The following is a 20,630-nucleotide window of genomic DNA, read 5'->3' as shown; positions in this document are numbered from 1 at the left end:
CGGCCAAATTATGGCGGGTCTTTTGTTGATGGTTTTTTGATGACATTTGGGAGCAGATGAGTCCCCGTGTGGTAAGGTCCCCAATTAATGAGATTATTGTTCCGAAAACCTAACCGTAAACAACGACCCACCGGGACAACAAGGGCGGTGGGACTTCAGACAGGATCAGGTTGATGAATTGTATGTGAGTTGTCTCACATGGATCTCGCCTTACGTAATCACGGTGAACCATCGCCGACATTCGGTATCAATCGAAAACGAAACCGTCATAATGTGTGTGTTTGATTTATTTCAGTAATTTTTAATTTGATTCTTAATAAACTCTTGATAAACCTTTCAACGTGATTCGTGCAGCATAATTACGAACAGCGTGCAGCTCGTTCGTCTTCATTATTTGTCGAAGTGATTTAATTTCGACGGCTTCATTGATTTTCCCCTGATTGAGGCCCTTCCCTGTGTAACACAACGTCACGCCGACCTACCAAACTGCAACGATAATCGAAAATCAACATTTTAGATCACACATCGCAAGGTGAAGATGTACGAAAACAACGAACCGACTTCATCTCGCACGCTCGTGACGCATCAATACTGCCGGAAGGCGTTAGCACCGCGCGCAAACTCAATCTCCTTCGCCCATCATGCCGGTTTGGTACATCCGCTCGGAAAATGCTTCACACCGCGAGCTGCCCTCCCGGCAAACAAGCGATATCCGAATGCTGTTGCACAAACACGCCACGAACTCGTTGGCAGCTAAATCGACACCGTCGTCAACGACATTAGCACCAGGCGCATTGCAAATGCGCAAGCCAATGAACCGTGGTGGGCCGTGGCAACAGGTTGAATGTGTTGTGTGGCAGAAAAAATAAAGCGAAAAGAACAGAAACTTTAACTCTAAAGCCGGTATCCACACAAGGCTTTGTTTCAGTTCTTTTTTACCTTCATTAATTAGTTTTAATTCGTCTATTTCGAAACACATCGAATACCTTATGGCCTTCAGTGTGAGGCGTTGCCACGTAAGCTGCAACAACATTCTGTGTGCTAAATCAATTCCAAATCTGTCCTTTGGTTGTCTTATCTAGAATTTATGTAGAAACAGTTTGCGGCCAGAGCTTGCGAACTAACCTTGCGCGATAAGCCGAATTCAATTCTCGCTCTTTGATCACACGATTAAGGATACAAAGTAATGATTAATTAAGCAGAAAATCAAATCCACTTAAACAATCACACCCCAGAATTCCATTAGAAAATTATTTAAAATCGCTAGCAGGAAGAACCACAATGATCTGAAGCGTTCCATAAATAGCATTCCACTTTCCGCCCGTTTGCGGAATTCTTCATGGGTGTTGTTCGGCTCGTATTTTTCCGACGAAGGCTTTTCCGTTGGCTAATGTTATGTTTATTTATTTTCGCACACCTCAAAACGGTTCAAACGACCTCGCGGGAGGTCAACGAAAAATAACCTCAACGTTAGGACCACGGAAAATGGTGCCCGTGGTATCAAACAAGCGACGAGCAAGATGGTCGATGGATTGGAACGGCGTTGGAGGGAGAGTTCCACTACCGATCCGTGCCCATTCGTTTGTGTCCCTCCTAGGCTCATGTGTGTATGTGTGTTTTATTGGTGATTCAGGCAAGCGACAAGTTCGGTAGCTACATTTATTATCGTTGTTGATTTATGGTCTCTGCGGTCAGGTGCGGATTTCCTTCCTGCTGGTCTGATGGCGTGGAATGGAACTGCTGTCCCGAGTACATCGAACGGGTACGGTCGTAATTTGGTAGCGTGTAATTGGTGCCCTCTATAGTATGTGAACCATGAGCATCGGAACAAGCAAAAACTGTTTTCTAGAGTAATAGGTGGGTAATTTCTTTGCCACATTTTATCATACTTCGACTGAACGCAACTCAACAGATATATAGTTGCAGCAAAACAAAATAAAACCACATTACGTATTCACTTTCTCATCTGATACTACTTACAAGACCTTACCCGAGTGTTGTTGTGCAAGATCTTAAAGGACTTACAATGGTTTGGGGTATATACAGGGGTTAAGTAAGAATGTTGGACACATTTCTTGAGTTGAAATAAAATGTGCAGAATTAAACATGAAATCAAACCCATTTTTTATACTTTGTTCGAAATGAAATGGGTTCTGCTCAACATATCTGACATATTCTGGCTTTATTATACAACAGTTATACAGAAAAGTTTACAGGGCTTTCGAGTTCAATTTGTATAGTTGAAGCCATCAATAACTCAACAAAGCATACACAAAACATCTCTATTTGGCAATGAAGATATTTCATTTACAATTGAATTGTCCTTTGCCGTATGACGTTAAAGAACTTAGAGTGAGCAAATAACATTTATTACCATATTCTGCAGTTTATCCACTAGTGTAACGAAAGATCACTCAGATATTCTTCCCAACCCAATGTTTTCCCTTTGTCTTGGTGCGATATAGTTGTAAGAGTACAAGTGCAAAAATGCAGTCCGTGCAGCTTTCAATCGCATTCCATCCTATGGCGTACTCTTCGCCTTCGCCTCCAAAGTTCTAACCTCGGGTCTCGTCAACAATATCGGTTTCACACGGTCACAGCGTGCTGCAGAGAGGTTGGGCAAACGTTTTAAATGCTTCGCGTTAAAAGCAGCACATACATGCGGGCTGCACCCAGATGGGGTTGGTTTGGTAGCCGGGAGACACGTGGAACAATAATGATCGGAAGACACCGTCACACCGTGAGCGGCCAAGCTTCTAACATTCTTACACCGGTTTAGGAGTGCATTTTCTAATGCAAACCGTTTCAGTTCCAACCTAGCAACCTAACCGAGCGGAACCCACGGAAAACCCACCCACAGAACGTGTGCGGGGGCCGGAGCGGGAGCACTTGGGTCGCACAAACTGTCGAAGGATGATCGATTGGTGTTTGGTGGGGCAACTACTACGGCAAAGCACGCATCTTCGGGCCCGTCCCATTAGTGCGCCAATTTTCAATTTTCAGTTTCAACCACGATTTCAAGGCGATGTAAAAATGAATCCGCCACATGCGGAGTGCGAAAGTGATGGTGTATGCTCCCCGCCGAAAACTTTCGGCTAGTTTCGAGAGCATCGCCAAACAGTTACCAAAAGTACACAAATTGACAGCACTGTATGCGGCAATGCATGCCTAACACGGGTTTGTTGCATGCAGACTTTGCGGGGGAGTCTAAATGGAAGAGACCGCTGTGCAATGAACCACCTTTTCCTTCGCTTCTCGGTAGATTTTACTTTGTTTCGAATCCACACCACAGCCAGAGAGCGAGTCCATTTTGTCTACCGATCAATTAAATTGTACCATGTTGTGCGGGTGTGCTGGTGTGTGTGGCCATACTCCCCAATCGATCGGTGCGAAGAACGGAGCACACATGCGAACCAACAATCATCATTCACAATCACCCAAACAATCAAATCGAAAAAAAACAGAGACAGAAGCCCCACATAATATGTAATCGCAGGAGTGCAACTGCAACATACCTGCCCAGAAGCGACCACCCTCAGGTGGGCCACTTGTGAAAAGTGTGAAGAAAGGCCTTTTTTGCTCCTCCGATGTCTGACGTGTAGAGGCGCATCCATGCAAAACTCATTCAAGCAAATCAGTCCAATTGGTACCGTTGCAACATGACTCCAAAAGCAAACAACAAAAAATGGCCACGTTCTATTCACCGTAAGCGATCGATTGCGCTCCAATGTGTGTCTGTTGTGAATTTTGAATCTGTTTGCCTAACGCTCGATCGGTTTGTCCAAAAAATAAAGTAAAACATTTTCGCAAGTCCATCAACATGAACGTCTTGTATCATCGTGCTCACCTCGAATTTGATCGTGCATGTTAAACAAACAAAAATAAAATGTTGGTACATTTTAACGATCGATTACTTGCCAAATTAAGTTGCATTATTAATACGCCCATGCTTACCTTCTAGCCGGTTGCAATCACTTTGTAACATGACGTTTTGATTTCCGTTGTAATTATTGTTTAGGCTGCGAGTTACCGCCCAGCGGAAGCGACTGGCTTGTATGATTAAAACTCAATTCCGATCAAGCGAGCGGAAATTCGGTTAAAGACGACTCCCGCATAAATTACCTGCACCACGGAACACTTGATCACGCAAAGAATGGACGATAGCAGCACGAAAGAAGTGAGTGCGAAAAAACTGAAAGTGAACATCCTCCGAAACTTCACTATGTATTGTTGTACTATCACGTTATGTTGGGGGATCGTTTCGATTAACAATTACTCACTAGCCACAAAGAGAACATTCCATTACGCACTTGTTTTGAACCACCTCACACAACTACTATTACTGCTCTTCATACGCATTCAATTCTAGAACCAGCTGCAATATATTCCGCAACAGGTTGATAACACCGAACGGTGCTTTCTTTTGTTCGTCACGTTCCATTAGGCTAACGCTTCTTCATCCAATGCACGCTTCACATTTGAGAAGCTAATCAGAGCTGTTCAGAATTTTGCCCAGCAGCATAAGAAACGCAAAAGAAAGCGGACACCATTTCCTGCCGACACACACAAACCTTCGAAAGCACACCGGGAGCTTTTCCGCCCAACCGTGTTGTGGCCACAAATCCGTTGTTGGGAACACTTTTGATCACAAACTACAGCCCAGGACACACAGGGAAGTACAGCAACCGAACGCACCTCACGCGTTCACAGCAACGGAATGGTAAGTTTGCAAAAGGCTGCCGATGATCGATCGCGCTCGCACACACATCACACTCCGATCGTCGATTTCGGGTAGCTTTCGTCGACGGTGCGCCTACAGTGCGGTAGTGTTCGTTCCCCTACTATGAACTATTTCACTACACAACGGTAGTACACGCGAGAGAGTGGGAGATTCGGTCCGCACCGACCAGTCTGTCGGTGCAAACAGGGAAGGGCAAGCATCGTCCACGAGGTGCGTTTTTCTCCTTCTCCTTCACTGCACCATTCGTCTATTCCGGCACACTTTTCGTTCACTTCACCGTCGTCATCGTCTGGTAAATAATTTCTTTTACCAAACACGCTAACTGTCGGTGTTGCCGTTTTTGGATGCTGACGCTGTTAACTAGGCGTTAGAAAACACTGCCGCCTTTACGATCGCACCGAAACACTTCCAGCTCCAACGCAGGAAAACACACAACTGACTCTTGGAGGGAAGATAACACAAAATGCGATTGATAACAGGCAGCATCAAAATCAGATGTAGGCGAGAAAGAGAGAAACGGTGATGTTCGATCTTTCGTAGTGCGTTCCGTGAGTACGCATGTAAATCGTTTCGGGTTTAATACGCATCTCACAAACACTTATTTAATCGGTCTTTCCATCATCTGCCATGATGCCTTGTCCTCCAAGATGTTCGTTAAGTAATACTGCAATTATCGTTGCCAAAACGAGTTGTTCTAAAAGCTCTATTTCTTATCAATCATCATTGCACGACACAGATAACCCGCCTTAACTGCTGGATCGTTTCTGGATGACCCCGCTAGTCCGTATTACATCACCGAAATGGCAACATTTGGCAAAAGCACGTTGGCATGCTTTCTATACGCAAACGCTTTGCTTGCGGCTACCCTAACCTTCCAATACCCCTCGGTGGGTTAACTACTTTCTTGTGAAGCTACAAATTATGCAAATAAAAACATAAACCGAACAATAAGCAACCGAACGAAACCCTCCGAAATCCCTCCTAATACACACCCAATAAAAAATGACACAACACTCACCCGGGCGGCGGTATAAGTAATAATCGTCGGGAGAAGTTTTGCCGTTACGGAACTGGGTCATCCGCGGTGAGCTGCGTAGAAAAATTTGTCGCGACACCGAATGTTAGCCGTGCCTTTCGCGAGCTGTTTGACGAAAAACCCATCGTAAATTATTGCATCTTTCAGCCCGAAGGTTGGTCACCTGAGGGATGTTACCGGCGCGAGACAAATGGATAACGCAAGGTCTCCCCGGCTGGAGCAAGCTGAATGAATCGTTTGGCACCGGGCACCAGGCTAACAAGATGAATGGGGCCCGGCTTCAATCACTGCTGGTAGCAATTGTGAAAGGAAGATGCAAACTGTCGCGCAACTGAGCTGAGCAAGAACCTGAAGCAGCCACCGTAACCGGATCTTAGCTGACGATTGAAGCGAATGTAAACGTCCCATTCGGGGTGGAGATCAAGTTTTGGCAATACATCAACTGCTGATCTAGCAGATAATCTAGATTGTCTGTACGAGTTGCATCATATTCTAATCTTGTAAAGTATTATTCAAATCAGCTCGAAACGCAAGCGACGAACTAATAAATTGTCCTTTCTCCACTTGGAACTTTGGGCTTGGGTCTGACTGAAGTCATTAAATTCGATGCGCCCACAATAAGATGAACATCTTCGTCGGGCATAGGAACTTATTTTTAACACAAAAAGGTCAGAGTACAGTAGCGAACACGGGAGTTGCAAGCAATTTTCGTTTTTACTACAAGACACAAGTTGAAGTAGCTTCACTTAACCTTTCGCCAGCCAAGAGGATCCGGGCGTGTTCAAGAGTCCGACATCATCAACCTACTGGATCCAAAACCAAAACGGTCTAACGAAGTTTCTTTTAGGTTGTATCTCATGTACAGTAGTTCATTTGTATCTGTAGTATGATGAAGATGTACACTTAACTTCGTGAATCGATGAATATGCATAACAATTCGTATTGTGAGCAGGCATTCTTAGCTCACCTGAAAATAGCATCAAATTGTGTTAATTTTATGTACTCTAAAGAAACATGACCCAGCACTGTTGTGACAGCATAAGATACTAGAACATCTAACTTCGTACCATCCCCGAGAGCGGACTTTTATCGAACAATCTTCAACATCAAACTGTTGGCAAACGACCCAAGACAGCGAAACACATACAAAAACAAAACCGAAATACCTGCCCGCCAGGAATGCCTTACCCCGAATGAGTGATGATCATTTTCCCTCTTCTTCCTTTAATCGATTATCCGAATCCGCAGGAAAACCGTTTACATAATTATAGCCCCCCAAAGGTGTCAGAAGAAAGGCAGGCAGCTTCTTATGCTGTCGTTTTACGCCACTCGAAAGCGAAAGCCGTCATTCGCAACCGGGAGAACACCCTGGAAGATGTTGCCACACCCTCCAAGGACCAAACAGTTGACGGCGGCGGACACCATCCTGGTCGATCTGGGATGGCCGGGCGATGATAATGATATGGATTTTTTGGTGCAAGTTGTTTCATAAATATTCACCAGTTTGATTGATTCTAAAACGGAGGGACTTCGTTGGAGGTTTTACCGTACGATCGGTGCATGTTTGGGCCAAGGTCGTATCAGACAGAACAGAAAGGGGAAAGATAATCGGTCCAGCACGCAACGGATCTGCAAGAACAGCAAAAGCACATCAGCAGGATGGCTTAATTTTAACCATCACTGTCGACATTACATTTTATTAAAAAGTTACATACCGATCTTAAAAAGATGGCCCAAATCGAAGTTCATGATAGTTGTTAACATTCCTATTGAAATGGCGACGGCATAGAGCACTGTAAATCCTTTTTGGACTTTCTAATTTCTTGCATTTACACTACACTTTGCAACTGAATGTGTGTAAATTACAACACTTTGCTCAAAACACAAATCACACAAACGTTGATTTCCAAACATGCGCATGCAGCTGATCGTAACACATAGACGCTTGTGTCAACCGGGCTTAAGATGCATTTGACAGCTGCGTTTGACAGTTTCAACCGTTTGGCTCAAAAGTTCTTCCGCGTCACGTACTGTGCTCGCATTGAATTACGCCTGTTATTGCGCTTGATTTTACCGTGAGTTGTTTGAGTGGAAAAATCTCAATCTATTGATAATTGTAATGTGTGTGATAATGCCAACATCGTAAAGTTTAGTTTATCTCGCATGTGTGATAACAAGCACAAATAACCCAACGAATATGCAGCGAGTGATGCTTGGCCAAACTAGCGTCCATTTGTCGCCTAAGCAAAAACGACTTTCGGTGGGTTTCGGAGTTAATTCGTCGGTACAGATTCATCAAACCGTCACACCACCCACCATGCAACATCTGCCTAACACCAGCTCGTATGACGATGTAGCGACTCCCGGTAGAAGAAAGAGTCTGCACGAAGCGCTTCTGACGCGTCTTCTATCCACACCAAGCGACGAGCCACTGTTTAGGCAGAACTCATCCGACGGACCCGAATCACAACGTACGGCAGATGATTCATTCGATAGCTGCCTGTCTGGCAGAAGTTCACCGTTTGAACTAAACCTGCTGAACCAAACTCCGGACGCTATGCGATGTACTACGCCGCCACTACCGGAATCTGCCGTTCCACCCAATCGTCATATGCAACTGCTGATGCGTGATTTTAACAGTCCATCGGCGACGGCCAGATTGCGCGCGGTACGTGCTTTAAATTCGACTTCTAAGCGCAACGCGTACGGTAACTTTGATATATCGTACGCCGAGCAGGATATCATCACGGCCGAAGAACGGCTTGCGCAGGAGAAGCGAACGATTCAGGATATTATGCGTGATGTTTGTGTGTACGTGGAGGTGCGCTCCGGTACGGACAATCGTTCGGAAGGGATAAAGGAACATATTGCGTCACTGGGAGCGAAGGTCAACGAGCGACTGTTAAGGTAATACTGTTGCTAAGAATAATTGGTCGAAACGTTAATCATTTGTTTCTTTCGACTGTAGAGATACAACACACGTTATCTTCAAGGATGGGTTGCTTTCCACGTATCAAAAAGCAAAAAAGATGGACATTCCGATTGTGTCGATACTGTGGATCGAGGCTTGCAAAAGACATACCTGCCTGATGAACCCAAACGACTTTAAAATATCCAATCTGGAACGATACGAAAATCCGGATCTTTTCAAGCGTATTCGGGTGAGTACACTGATCTGAGATTTTATTTCAAAAATGCAATTTCATGTATGTTAACTTTTCAGCGTCAAAAATCGATGCAACCTGGAGCAGAGGAAGTGGCCAAGAAGCGTCCAAACGTCACCGCAAAATCAAAGGCAGCAGTTCCGGTGATATCCCCACCGTCGAAGTTGCCCGTTCTGCATCGAATTCGTAAAGACGATCGGCTGGAGCGTATACTGAATGACTTTGAGGCAGAACATCAAATAAACAGCTCTACCGAAGGGCCGATCGATGAGTACGATCAACTTCTTCAGGCGGCACCGATGCGTATCCTGGAACGGTTTCGATCTACTCCAACTCCCATGGATCGGGAAGAGGATAATCAGATCGATAGCACGACTCCAACTACTGCCAGAGAAACACCTCAAATAACGAATGATATTTCATCACGGCATGCATTATTTGGTGAATCGGGATCAAAGTCTATCACACCAAGATCGCGGCGCAAAACGGTCATGTTTACACCGCAAATGACGAACGTGGAAGAGGAACCTGCAGCTGCCCATATCCCGAATGTGATTTATGAAACGCCCAAACAAACTTCGGGTAAAAATCGACGTAAAACAATCGTACTAGCAGCCGCAGTTGAGGATGCATCTTCAACAGAAAACACCAATGTTTCAAACCGTCGTAAAAGTATCGTTAATCTACCCGTTACCCAATCACCTGTAACAACTACCAGGACCATTCGTACGCGTCGTAACACAATCATCTCGAATGCGGTAGAAATGCATAATCTTTCATCTCAGAACAACCAATATAGGCTAGGAGGGAAGAGTGATCTCAACACACGAAAAGAACCAACGCCAGCGAAGGTTGCACCAAATGAAACCATCAGTGTGGCAAAGGAAGATGATATATCTAATCGTACCCATACTCCAGTTTCCATCCCGACGGTGAGCAAACGATCTCGACGAAAGACGATTGCATTCGGTAATGAGGAGAATACACCACCTTTAGCGGCGATATCGATGGATGTATCAAAGGCTGCTTCTAAGACACGTCACGCCACGGTGCGCAACACTATCTGTTCGCCGAAAGACATGGAAATGTCTAGCATAATTGGCCATAATCAAACAAAAAGTGGTAATAAACCCACTGCGGTTGATTTGACGAAATTAAATAGTGTTGAATCGGTAATAAGCATTACGTCAGAGGAAGGCAATCGTCCCAATCGAAACGAACTTCAGAACCGAAATCGACGTCGAACGCTATTTATTCCTTCCGTTGAGAGTGCAATGGACGGAATGGGTCCGGTACAAAACGATACAGTACGTTCTTCGGTAGGATTATCTACTACAGCAAGACGCAGAACGACACTCGCCACTCCAAAGAACTCCAACTCCACAATGGAACCACTGGAGGTGTCCGAAACACCACCGGAACCATCACAATCTCGTCTGACTAACGAAGATGGCAGTAGTATCGTAAATAGGCCAAATCCTACCTCCAGTTCTACGCCAATATCTGCAAATGCCATTTCTGCTCTAAACGGTCGAAAGACCCTGCTAGAGCAGTACAACGATTCGCTTCTCTTCAGTTCTACTCGTGCACCCGATCGGCGACGACGTACTGTTTTTGACATCACGATGGACATAATGGGTCAACGGTTGACCGAGATCAATCGACAAGCAGCAGCAGCAAAAGCGTCTGCAAAGCCAACCGAATGCCATGAAACATCCGGAGAAGCTAACTCTGTGACGAGCGTTTCAGCGATGTTAAAGTCTCCTACACCACAGCCATTACAAACTTCCCTAGATGCGTACTACCGGAAGGCATCCAAGTCATGTGAAAAATCAGCACCGCAAGATCCCACAACGACTGAAGCGCCACGAAAGCGAAAGCTCTTCAACATCCAAACGTCCGAGGAGGAAGTAATGGGCGTCCGTAATTCACCGGCGGCGGCAAACACCAAATCAACACCCAAACGACGCTCACTGGCCCCAGCTGCAATTGGTATGAAACCTCCGACAACAACCGCATTGTCGAGCAAGAAACGGCGCACCACCGCACTGTTCACATCACCGATCGATACCGCCCAGTGCTCGGCTGGGAAAAAAGATACTAGGAAAACTCTTTTCCCAATCGGACGCGGCTTACCAACGATGGCGTCGCAACAACCCGCGACTCAGTTGCCGCGACAATATTTGGCCACCACTAATCTGCACACCGAGCAGAGCACATTCGTTAAGGAGGTACGGTTTCATTAGTAGAATTTCTGGGGATAGGATTGAAGGAATCGGGATGGGTTAGAAGAGGAGGAAAGGCACTTCAAGGTAAAAGTGTATGATTCTGATTCTGAGCTTAATGACTGTCGAAAATGAAAGGCCGATTAAAAGTGCGAATGATTGATTGTAGAATTTATTTAGCACGGTATTTTTAGTATTTGATTTACTGATTTTTTCTTACTTTGTTTTGAGTGCGTTAAGCTTCCTTAGTTTGTCTTGTCTGGGGGCTTCGTCTTGGGAGCCATCGCAATAAAGTTTGTTTCGTTTACATTCTAATCGCTAATGAGCATTATTACTTACTTTCGGTGTACTTAATCAGGCAAGCACGATGTTTTCAGCCTCTTGCGCGGAGATCGGATAAACAAAATCATTAAAAGATTATTTTACTATTCTGCCCATTCCCAACAGGCCATTGCTAGTCTCGATGGGTTTATAATAGAGGCGAACGTCACCGACAACACCACACATCTGGTAACGCTCGAGTCGCGCCGCACGATCAATCTGCTCCGTGCGCTTATACGAGGTCTGTGGATTGTGCGCTACGAATGGATCGTTGAGTCGTACCAAGTGGGCCGCTGGCTGTCGGAGGAACGGTTTGAGCTGCGCGACTTTTCCCACGCGGTGCAGCTTAACCGTAGCGAACGGCAAGCGTTCGGTAGTCAGTACCGGAATGAGCTGTTTGCTGACTACGCACCGTTCTGGATATCGCCTCGTTGTGCTATTCCTGTGCAGCATTTGCGCGAGCTTATACTGCTGTGCCGCGGGAAGGTGACTGGCAATGAAGCCCGGGCAAAATTTCTAGTCGTAGACCCGAGCGACAGTGATGCGGCACCGATCGAAGGACAGATTGCGGTAGCTCCGGCATGGATTCTGGACAGCATTACCCTCAACAAGGTAAAAAAGCTGTCGAAAAAGTATCGTGTAGAGTAGAAAACGATTGTTCGTTTTCTTATTTTGTTTGTTTGTTTAAAGACTGATAGTAGAGTAAGTACACTTAGTTGATAACAATAGAAGATACAGTAGAAGATAACAATTCTCTACGTTAGATGGGTTTTAATAAAGCATACACTTAATCGTACACGGTTTCGCACATGAAAAAGTTTTCCGCACCGCATTGCCTATCGTCGAAGGTGTAGTTGATGGACCACGGCTGGTAGTACTCCAGCACAATGCAGTTCTCGTACGTGCAGTTATCGTGCATCGCATTGTTCGGTTCGTTTTTGGTCCAACGATCGTACGTTAACCGTTCACCGGTCGAGGAAAAGAAGAACTGGCCCTCCTCCCCGAGATCGTTACCGGATGTCCACATGTGCAGAATGCCGTGCGTTTTTGTAAAACCACTTTTTTCGATATATTCCACCACACCGTTCAACTGTTCGTCGTTGTTGATCGCTACCAGGAACATACCACGCGTCCTGCAGTATTCCGACGCCTTGTACCAGTTGAGCTGCGATATGAGGTTTGATGAAGGACAACCCATTTTTAGTTTTATTTACTTGACCATTGAGACTGGTGACAGAAACAATTGGGAAATATTAACACACATAACCACTAACCTTAAACGTGTTACCAAAGTAATAGGACTTCTCTCGGAAGATTCCGAACGTGTTGATGTCCTTTTGTGTGCTTATGAAACCCACCGCAAGGAAGCTGATCATGAGCACGATCAGGTGTGCCAAACGTTTCGACTCCATCACTGTTTGCTCGTACGATGTTCAATCCACAATTAACACTGACCGCGATCGTGTCGCTAGTGGTTCCACAATCAACAGATCGTTGGAATTTACGCAGAAACCGGTACTTCACGATACGATCGGTGCGTGTCTTAGTGCAGTGCAAAGTTTTTTGTTGATGGTTGTCTGAACGATTGCATTGACCGAAACCAGTTTTAGTGGGGTTTCCGTTGTTTGGATTCAAAATTACTGCCAGTAGCATGAAGGTCTTTGCTTGGGGTTATCGGATTTGATTCGCCATACTCCTAGACTTCTCATAAGCACCTTGACATCGGGCCATACAACCGAGAACTTGAAAAGAGAGCGATATTGCACACTGATTGTTGTTGTTTACGGTTTACTTATATTTTGTTAAAAATGGGTTACTCTGAATCTAAACCTCATGCCGAAAGTGTTTCACACAGGAACAGAAATTCACGCATGCAGGATCGATCGTTGAATGTGTAGTTATAGTTTGCACCACCCTCCGCCCAATACTCCAGGATGGCACAGTCTTCCCCGGTGCAATCGTCGATCTTATAGTCGTTCGGTTCGGTTTCGCTCCAGTTTTGATAGTTAACACGCTCTCCGGTCGATGCCCAGTGGAATTCACCCTCCTCACCTAGGTCGTTTGCGGATATCCAGGCGTAAAGGGTTTTGTGCGTTTTGGTGTAACCCGTACTATTCAGATACTCGATGACAGATTCCCGCTCCTCAGCGTTCCTTATCGACAGCAAGTACATTCCACGCGATCGACAATACTCTACCGCCTTGAACCAATTGAGCTGTGGCCGGATATGTGATGTTTTTTTAAACTTCTACATCAGTAAGCTTTGGTTATACTGACCTTGAAGGAATTGCTGAAGTAGTACTCCTTCTGCCGGAAAACCCCGAACGTGATGTCACTTTCCTGAGTCGATAGCTTCAGCGTCGTTAGCAGGACCAGCAAAAACACTGCTTGTAGTTTCGCCATTTCTTTGCAATGGTTTCGAACAAACTGCTTCTATTAGACTGATTCAATGTCTTCAAACTCGCGTCTGTACCGAGACGGACGAATGGAGGGCGCAATGCTAACACAAAACTATGGATTCGAACAAGCACGACGAAAAACCTGTTTCAATCCACGCACACACGCAAAGAGGTCGGATTGAGTTGACCTCGCCTTATCGGAAGAAGGATGTTGTAAAGAAATGCCGAACATGGTCTATCAACAAAACCATAAAACGATCGTGCTCGTGGGCCCAGCGCGGAACATTTCTTCAGCACGTTTGGTACATTGTCAATTCATATGATGTGAAAATCTCTTCTACAACTTCCTAATCCACAGGTTTGGCTCAACTCCAATAAACTACAGCATCCAAGCTTTTAACCATACACCCACGAAGAAGCATTATGGGATCTTACGGAATTGCATTGAGCCAGTATAGTTGCAGCTTTTAAACAATTTGATAACAATCGTGGAAGGTTAAAGTATTATTACGCTACATCTAAGTAAGCTAAATTACCAACACAAACATTTCAGCATCATGTTGGCAGTGTTACACAGAAGAACAACACCTCGTCCCTACACGTACGAGTTTTGGTTTCCGACGTTCTCAGCCCAGTACGCTATGTCGACACAGTTCTCCCCGGTGGAATCTTGGTCTTTGGCATTGTTCGGTTCACCTTTGTACCAGTTCGGATAGTTAAGACGTACTCCAATCGATGCCCAGTGGTATTCAATCTCGAAACATAAAACAACATGTGCGAAAACATAACACCCTTTCAAAAGCTGTACTTATCAGCCAAAATTTTTTTAAAGGTTACCAATGATTCATGAGTGTCTGCCGTCTTCCGTTAACGCAAGAGTAGCAGCACAACTAGCAGCATTCTGTATACTGTATATGCATATGACTACTATCTGTTGGGTTTTCTATCTCTAGTATGCAAAACAATGATACTCAAATCTAACTCCGTGATCACGCAATAGCCTTTGCATCCATACTCCTTCTCAGACAGTCGTGCGCTACGCAACTATCTAGGTCTCAGTAGAAGGCAAAGCCACTGTTTCCTGGTTCTGCGTTAGCCAAGCCGCTGTACCTTCGAGAACTCTCACAACTTGGAAACTCTTTCTTCCTGGAGGCAACTAACACAATGTCCAAGCATTATTGTGTTTGTGCGTTTGTGATATCCATGCCGTATATCTCACCTCTTAGTGCGTTAACCAAACTTAGGGAAGACGCTTCCGGACGCTTCCCTCTATTACTAGTACCGGTGGCTCGTTAATCCCTGCTGAACTGACACGTTCGTTAAAGATTTTTAAGCGATCTATGTATTCTTCGAACGTCTCTATCAACTCGATCCGACATTTGCTACTTTCTATTTGTGCCTTTTATTAGTCATCTCGTCATAATCTTCTTCAACTTCATGGATTACCGAAAAATGAACCTCAATGTATATATTACATTGCTGCATCATGCCGGAAGTGTTTCACACAGGAACAATAATTTTTGATCACATGATCGATCATTGAATGTGTAGTTATAGTTTGCTCCATGCCCCGACCAGTACTCTATGTGGCAACAGTCCTCCTCTGTGGAATCCTCACCGCCGCTCATGCCGCTCGGTTCCCCTTGTCTCCAATTCATGTAGTTAAACCGCTCTCCGGTCGATGCCCAATGAAATTCACCCTCCTCACCTAGGTCGTTTCCAGATGTCCAAAAGATAAAGCTGCTGTGCGTTTTGGTGTAGCCCGTACTAGTCAGATACTCGATGACAGATTCCCGCTCCTCAGCGTTCCTTATCGACAACAGGAACATTCCACGCGATCGACAATACTCTACCGCCTTGAACCAATTGAGCTGTGGCCGGATATGTGATGTTTTTTTAAACTTCTACATCAGTAAGCTTTGGTTATACTGACCTTGAAGGAATTGCTGAAGTAGTACTCCTTCTGCCGGAAAACCCCGAACGTGATGTCACTTTCCTGGGTCGATAGCTTCAGTGCCGTTAACAGGACAAGCAGGAACACTGCTTGTAGTTTCGCCATTTCTTTGCAATGGTTTCGAACAAACTGCTACTATTAGACTGATTCAATGTCTTCAATCTCGCGTCTGTACCGAGACGGACGAATGGAGGGCGCAATGCTAACACTAAACTATGGATTCGAACAAGCACGACGAAGAACCTGTTTCAATCCACGCACACACGCAAAGAGGTCGGATTGAGTTGACCTCGCCTTATCGGAAGAAGGATGTTGTAAAGAAATGCCGAACATGGTCTATCAACAAAACCATAAAACGATCGTGCTCGTGGGCCCAGCGCGGAACATTTCTTCAGCACGTTTGGTACATTGTCAATTCATATGATGTGAAAATCTCTTCTACAACTTCCTAATCCACAGGTTTGGCTCAACTCCAATAAACTACAGCATCCAAGCTTTTAACCATACACCCACGAAGAAGCATTATGGGATCTTACGGAATTGCATTGAGCCAGTATAGTTGCAGCTTTTAAACAATTTGATAACAATCGTGGAAGGTTAAAGTATTATTACGCTACATCTAAGTAAGCTAAATTACCAACACAAACATTTCAGCATCATGTTGGCAGTGTTACACAGAAGAACAACACCTCGTCCCTACACGTACGAGTTTTGGTTTCCGACGTTCTCAGCCCAGTATGCTATGTCGACACAGTTCTCCCCGGTGGAATCTTGGTCTTTGGCATTGTTCGGTTCACCTTTGTACCAGTTCGGATAGTTAAGACGTACTCCAATCGATGCCCAGTGGTATTCAATCTCGAAATATAAAACAACATGTGCGAAAACATAACACCCTTTCAAAAGCTGTACTTATCAGCCAAAATTTTTTTAAAGGTTACCAATGATTCATGAGTGTCTGCCGTCTTCCGTTAACGCAAGAGTAGCAGCACAACTAGCAGCATTCTGTATACTGTATATGCATATGACTACTATCTGTTGGGTTTTCTATCTCTAGTATGCAAAACAATGATACTCAAATCTAACTCCGTGATCACGCAATAGCCTTTGCATCCATACTCCTTCTCAGACAGTCGTGCGCTACGCAACTATCTAGGTCTCAGTAGAAGGCAAAGCCACTGTTTCCTGGTTCTGCGTTAGCCAAGCCGCTGTACCTTCGAGAACTCTCACAACTTGGAAACTCTTGCTTCCTGGAGGCAACTAACACAATGTCCAAGCATTATTGTGTTTGTGCGTTTGTGATATCCATGCCGTATATCTCACCTCTTAGTGCGTTAACCAAACTTAGGGAAGACGCTTCCGGACGCTTCCCTCTATTACTAGTACCGGTGGCTCGTTAATCCCTGCTGAACTGACACGTTCGTTAAAGATTTCTAAGCGATCTATGTATTCTTCGAACGTCTCTATCAACTCGATCCGACATTTGCTACTTTCTATTTGTGCCTTTTATTAGTCATCTCGTCATAATCTTCTTCAACTTCATGGATTACCGAAAAATGAACCTCAATGTATATATTACATTGCTGCATCATGCCGGAAGTGTTTCACACAGGAACAATAATTTTTGATCACATGATCGATCATTGAATGTGTAGTTATAGTTTGCTCCATGCCCCGACCAGTACTCTATGTGGCAACAGTCCTCCTCTGTGGAATCCTCACCGCCGCTCATGCCGCTCGGTTCCCCTTGTCTCCAATTCATGTAGTTAAACCGCTCTCCGGTCGATGCCCAATGAAATTCACCCTCCTCACCTAGGTCGTTTCCAGATGTCCAAAAGATAAAGCTGCTGTGCGTTTTGGTGTAGCCCGTACTAGTCAGATACTCGATGACAGATTCCCGCTCCTCAGCGTTCCTTATCGACAACAGGAACATTCCACGCGATGGACAATACTCTACCGCCTTGAACCAATTGAGCTGTGGCCGGATATGTGATGTTTTTTTAAACTTCTACATCAGTAAGCTTTGGTTATACTGACCTTGAAGGAATTGCTGAAGTAGTACTCCTTCTGCCGGAAAACCCCGAACGTGATGTCACTTTCCTGGGTCGATAGCTTCAGTGCCGTTAACAGGACAAGCAGGAACACTGCTTGTAGTTTCGCCATTTCTTTGCAATGGTTTCGAACAAACTACTTCTATCAGAGTGGCTGGACACACGACGTAGGCTTGCGAAGTGTTGGATTGAGTTGACCTCACCTTATCCGAAGATGGGTGTTCTAATCAAATGGATTCCGCCGAGTATAGTTTATCAACAAAATTATAAGCTACGCCATGATCATGCTTCTGCAGGAGTGCGAAACAAGCGTCTTCTTAAATTTTACTTCAGTTTGCCCCACAGAACCAAATTTGACCACTCTTTCGGTCATTATCAGCAACGCATTCTGTTACACTATTGTGATTCCTTCGTAAAGGTAAAATAAATAAAAAAAAAACACTGCTATAGTAAGAATTTGTTCGACTTGATGTAAACGCATAATCAAATAAACTACTACGTCTAACCATCTAACAATTTACACATGGAATAGTATTAGTTCCTACTTTCCTTTGCAGAAAACATTATACAATAAATGAACTAAGTAAAATACACTACATTACAGGATCATGACGGTAGTGTTGCACATACGAACAACATGTCCTCCCTACACGATCGATCGTTAAACGTATAGTTATAGTTTGCATCTGTCCCCGCAAAGTACTCCAGGGCACAACAGTCCTCTCCGGTGGGACCACCGATTCTATTGTTGTTCGGTTCCCCTATCCTCCAATTCTGATACCGAAGACGTTCTCCGGTCGATGCCCAATGGAATTCACCCTCCTCACCTAGGTCGTTTCCAGAAGAGCAGACCTTTAAGCTTTTGTGAGTTTGGGTGTAGCCCGTGCGCATCAAGTACTGGATGACAGCTTCCCGTTCTTCGTAGTTCCTCACCGACAACAGGAACATTCCTTGCGTTCGACAGAGTTCAAACGCCTTGAACCAATTGACCTGGAATCGGAAATATGGTGTTCATTTTATCAATTCCTACATTAAGATACATTAGCCAAACAAACCTTGAAGGAATTGCTGAAGTAATACGCTTTCTGACGGAACACTGCGAACGTGTATCACTTTTTTGGGACGAAAGCTCCAGCGCCGTTAACAGGACAAGCAGGAACACTGCTCGTAGTTTCGTCATTTCTTGGCAATGGTTTCGAAACAATTGCTTCTATCGGAATGATTTGGCACACGTAGTGATGCGAAATGCCGGATTTGAGGTTCACCTCATCTTATCAAAATATGGGTGCATTAAAGAATTGTGTTTCACTAAACATACTCTATTAATAAAATTATAAGCCACAATACGATCGTGCTCTTGGACCAGTACGTAGTAAGCTTCTTCGTAAACTTTTCTTCGGTTCGGTATTTTACCAAAATTTCCACTGCGCTACCGAACAAATGCTTCTAACCATCTAACGATTCACACAAGAAGTAATATTCCCTATAGCATGCCCTGTCGTCTAACGAATAGTTTGCTCGACCGGATGCTGGAGGCTCATAGTGCTGCAGTACTACACACTGCTCTATTATGCAGTCGTCCTCCTTCATATGATTAGGCTCACCCACGGACCAACGATTGAGCGTTATCCGTTCGCCCGTCGATGTCCAGATGTATTGATTTTTCTCTTCCAGGTCATTCCCCGAGGTCCACAGCTGTAGAGTCTCCTCGGTTAGGAAATATCCAATTTTTCTTACATAGCCAATTACTTCATCCAGTTGTGCTTGGTTTTTGATCGACACTAGGAATAAACCTTGAGACCTACAGAACGCAGACGCCTTGTGCCAGTTTAGCTGCAGACGAGAAAAACTAAACGGTTATAACTGGGAATGTGCTTTAAAAGTATCGCATATATTGGCTTACTTTAAAGATATTACCAAAGTAATAAGATTTCTGCTGCAAAACTCTAAAAGATATCGCATCGTGACCAATGGCTGATATTTGAAATTGAGCGAAGGAAACTGTTAAAACAGCTACAATTGTAGTCACAAAGGAGCGCTTCATGGCGTTGCCAAGTTACTAGAAGATGCTTGTTCGTTCAATCGCAATGGATTCTTCGTGCGTAACTGACCATCAGACTCGTAATATTTGCAAATAGACCTTATCAGTGCGTAATTGTACGCTGATTAGAACGCACAAGAAGTGGCTTTATAACGCACATAGAAAATCATCTATTGATGATTAATCTGTCTGTAAGGTCTAAGGTCTAAGGTCTAAGGACACAATTTTTCAGGTCTATCATACTTCAAATGAATGCGAATGTTCTCCAATTCCCTTAAGAAAAATAATACATTAGAATCAATAGAACTGTACAATGTTACACTATGCGTACACTCTGACCGTTTCGTTTCTATTTTTGGTTTATCTCATCGGGCCGTGTCAATTGGATCTGGTGATTTTATTTTTGGAAGAAAGGGCATCTTTCCTATAGCTAGAGGTCACATTGATGCATTTTCCACATTTGGGGAATACTGAGCATGACATCTCAATATCTGTTTCAATCTATTCGCCGTCACTGAATTCTATGCACGAGAATGGCATCGCTTCTGACGGTTACATTATAGATTTGGAATACATTTTGAGTAATATAAACTTATTTAACGGCGTATACCGTCATCATCAAATAAATTTTAAATAATATAAATATACTTAAAAATTGTTTTGGATGCAGGATCGTAAATATATCATAATACTAAATCTAA

At 44.3% G+C, this 20,630-nt stretch overlaps 7 protein-coding genes and 1 pseudogene across 8 annotated transcripts in view; 1 reads left to right on the top strand and 7 right to left on the bottom strand.

Annotated features, from left to right (window-relative positions):
* Positions 1–5,155, bottom strand: part of LOC128305684 (uncharacterized) — a 128,514-nt gene extending 123,359 nt beyond the window's left edge. For both annotated transcript variants that reach the window (XM_053043255.1, XM_053043258.1), the window contains exon 1: positions 5,052–5,155. The gene's annotated coding sequence lies outside the window, so the exon portion shown is untranslated. The remainder of the gene's footprint in view (positions 1–5,051) is intronic.
* A 2,690-nt stretch (positions 5,156–7,845) lies between these two features.
* LOC128301773 (uncharacterized) lies at positions 7,846–12,135 on the top strand. The gene is made up of 4 exons (XM_053038402.1): positions 7,846–8,684; positions 8,746–8,938; positions 9,001–11,172; positions 11,614–12,135. The coding sequence occupies exons 1-4, from the start codon at positions 7,975–7,977 to the stop codon at positions 12,133–12,135; spliced, it is 3,597 nt and encodes a 1,198-aa protein (XP_052894362.1). The 5' UTR covers positions 7,846–7,974.
* Positions 12,136–12,233: 98 nt separating this feature from the next.
* LOC128303783 (C-type lectin 37Da-like) lies at positions 12,234–12,900 on the bottom strand. Its single transcript, XM_053040845.1, has 2 exons — positions 12,762–12,900; positions 12,234–12,652 (listed from the first exon to the last, which is right to left on the bottom strand). Exons 1-2 carry the CDS (start codon positions 12,897–12,899, stop codon positions 12,275–12,277), a joined length of 516 nt encoding a protein of 171 aa, XP_052896805.1. The 5' UTR covers position 12,900; the 3' UTR covers positions 12,234–12,274.
* Positions 12,901–13,318: 418 nt separating this feature from the next.
* On the bottom strand, positions 13,319–13,896 carry LOC128304453 (C-type lectin 37Db-like). The gene is made up of 2 exons (XM_053041644.1): positions 13,765–13,896; positions 13,319–13,702 (listed from the first exon to the last, which is right to left on the bottom strand). The coding sequence occupies exons 1-2, from the start codon at positions 13,888–13,890 to the stop codon at positions 13,319–13,321; spliced, it is 510 nt and encodes a 169-aa protein (XP_052897604.1). The 5' UTR covers positions 13,891–13,896.
* A 1,393-nt stretch (positions 13,897–15,289) lies between these two features.
* LOC128303742 (C-type lectin 37Db-like) lies at positions 15,290–15,964 on the bottom strand. Its single transcript, XM_053040799.1, has 2 exons — positions 15,820–15,964; positions 15,290–15,757 (listed from the first exon to the last, which is right to left on the bottom strand). Exons 1-2 carry the CDS (start codon positions 15,943–15,945, stop codon positions 15,371–15,373), a joined length of 513 nt encoding a protein of 170 aa, XP_052896759.1. The 5' UTR covers positions 15,946–15,964; the 3' UTR covers positions 15,290–15,370.
* Positions 15,965–17,344: 1,380 nt separating this feature from the next.
* LOC128300827 (C-type lectin 37Db-like) overlaps positions 17,345–20,630 on the bottom strand; it is a 3,745-nt gene continuing 459 nt past the window's right edge. The window contains exons 2-3 of the mRNA XM_053037032.1: positions 17,875–18,296; positions 17,345–17,812 (exon numbers count right to left, since the gene is read on the bottom strand). Of these exons, the coding sequence (XP_052892992.1) occupies positions 17,426–17,812; positions 17,875–18,000 (513 nt within the window). The 5' untranslated portion in view covers positions 18,001–18,296 and the 3' untranslated portion in view covers positions 17,345–17,425. The remainder of the gene's footprint in view (positions 17,813–17,874; positions 18,297–20,630) is intronic.
* On the bottom strand, positions 18,339–19,182 carry LOC128300828 (C-type lectin 37Db-like; annotated as a pseudogene).
* LOC128300829 (C-type lectin 37Db-like) lies at positions 19,335–19,932 on the bottom strand. Its single transcript, XM_053037034.1, has 2 exons — positions 19,792–19,932; positions 19,335–19,721 (listed from the first exon to the last, which is right to left on the bottom strand). The coding sequence occupies exons 1-2, from the start codon at positions 19,930–19,932 to the stop codon at positions 19,335–19,337; spliced, it is 528 nt and encodes a 175-aa protein (XP_052892994.1).

Source organism: Anopheles moucheti, chromosome 3, assembly GCF_943734755.1.
Source record: "Anopheles moucheti chromosome 3, idAnoMoucSN_F20_07, whole genome shotgun sequence".
NCBI classification, from domain to species: Eukaryota; Metazoa; Arthropoda; class Insecta; order Diptera; family Culicidae; genus Anopheles; species Anopheles moucheti.
Note: the sequence above shows the minus strand (reverse complement) of the source record. Positions and strands in the feature narration are given on the sequence as shown.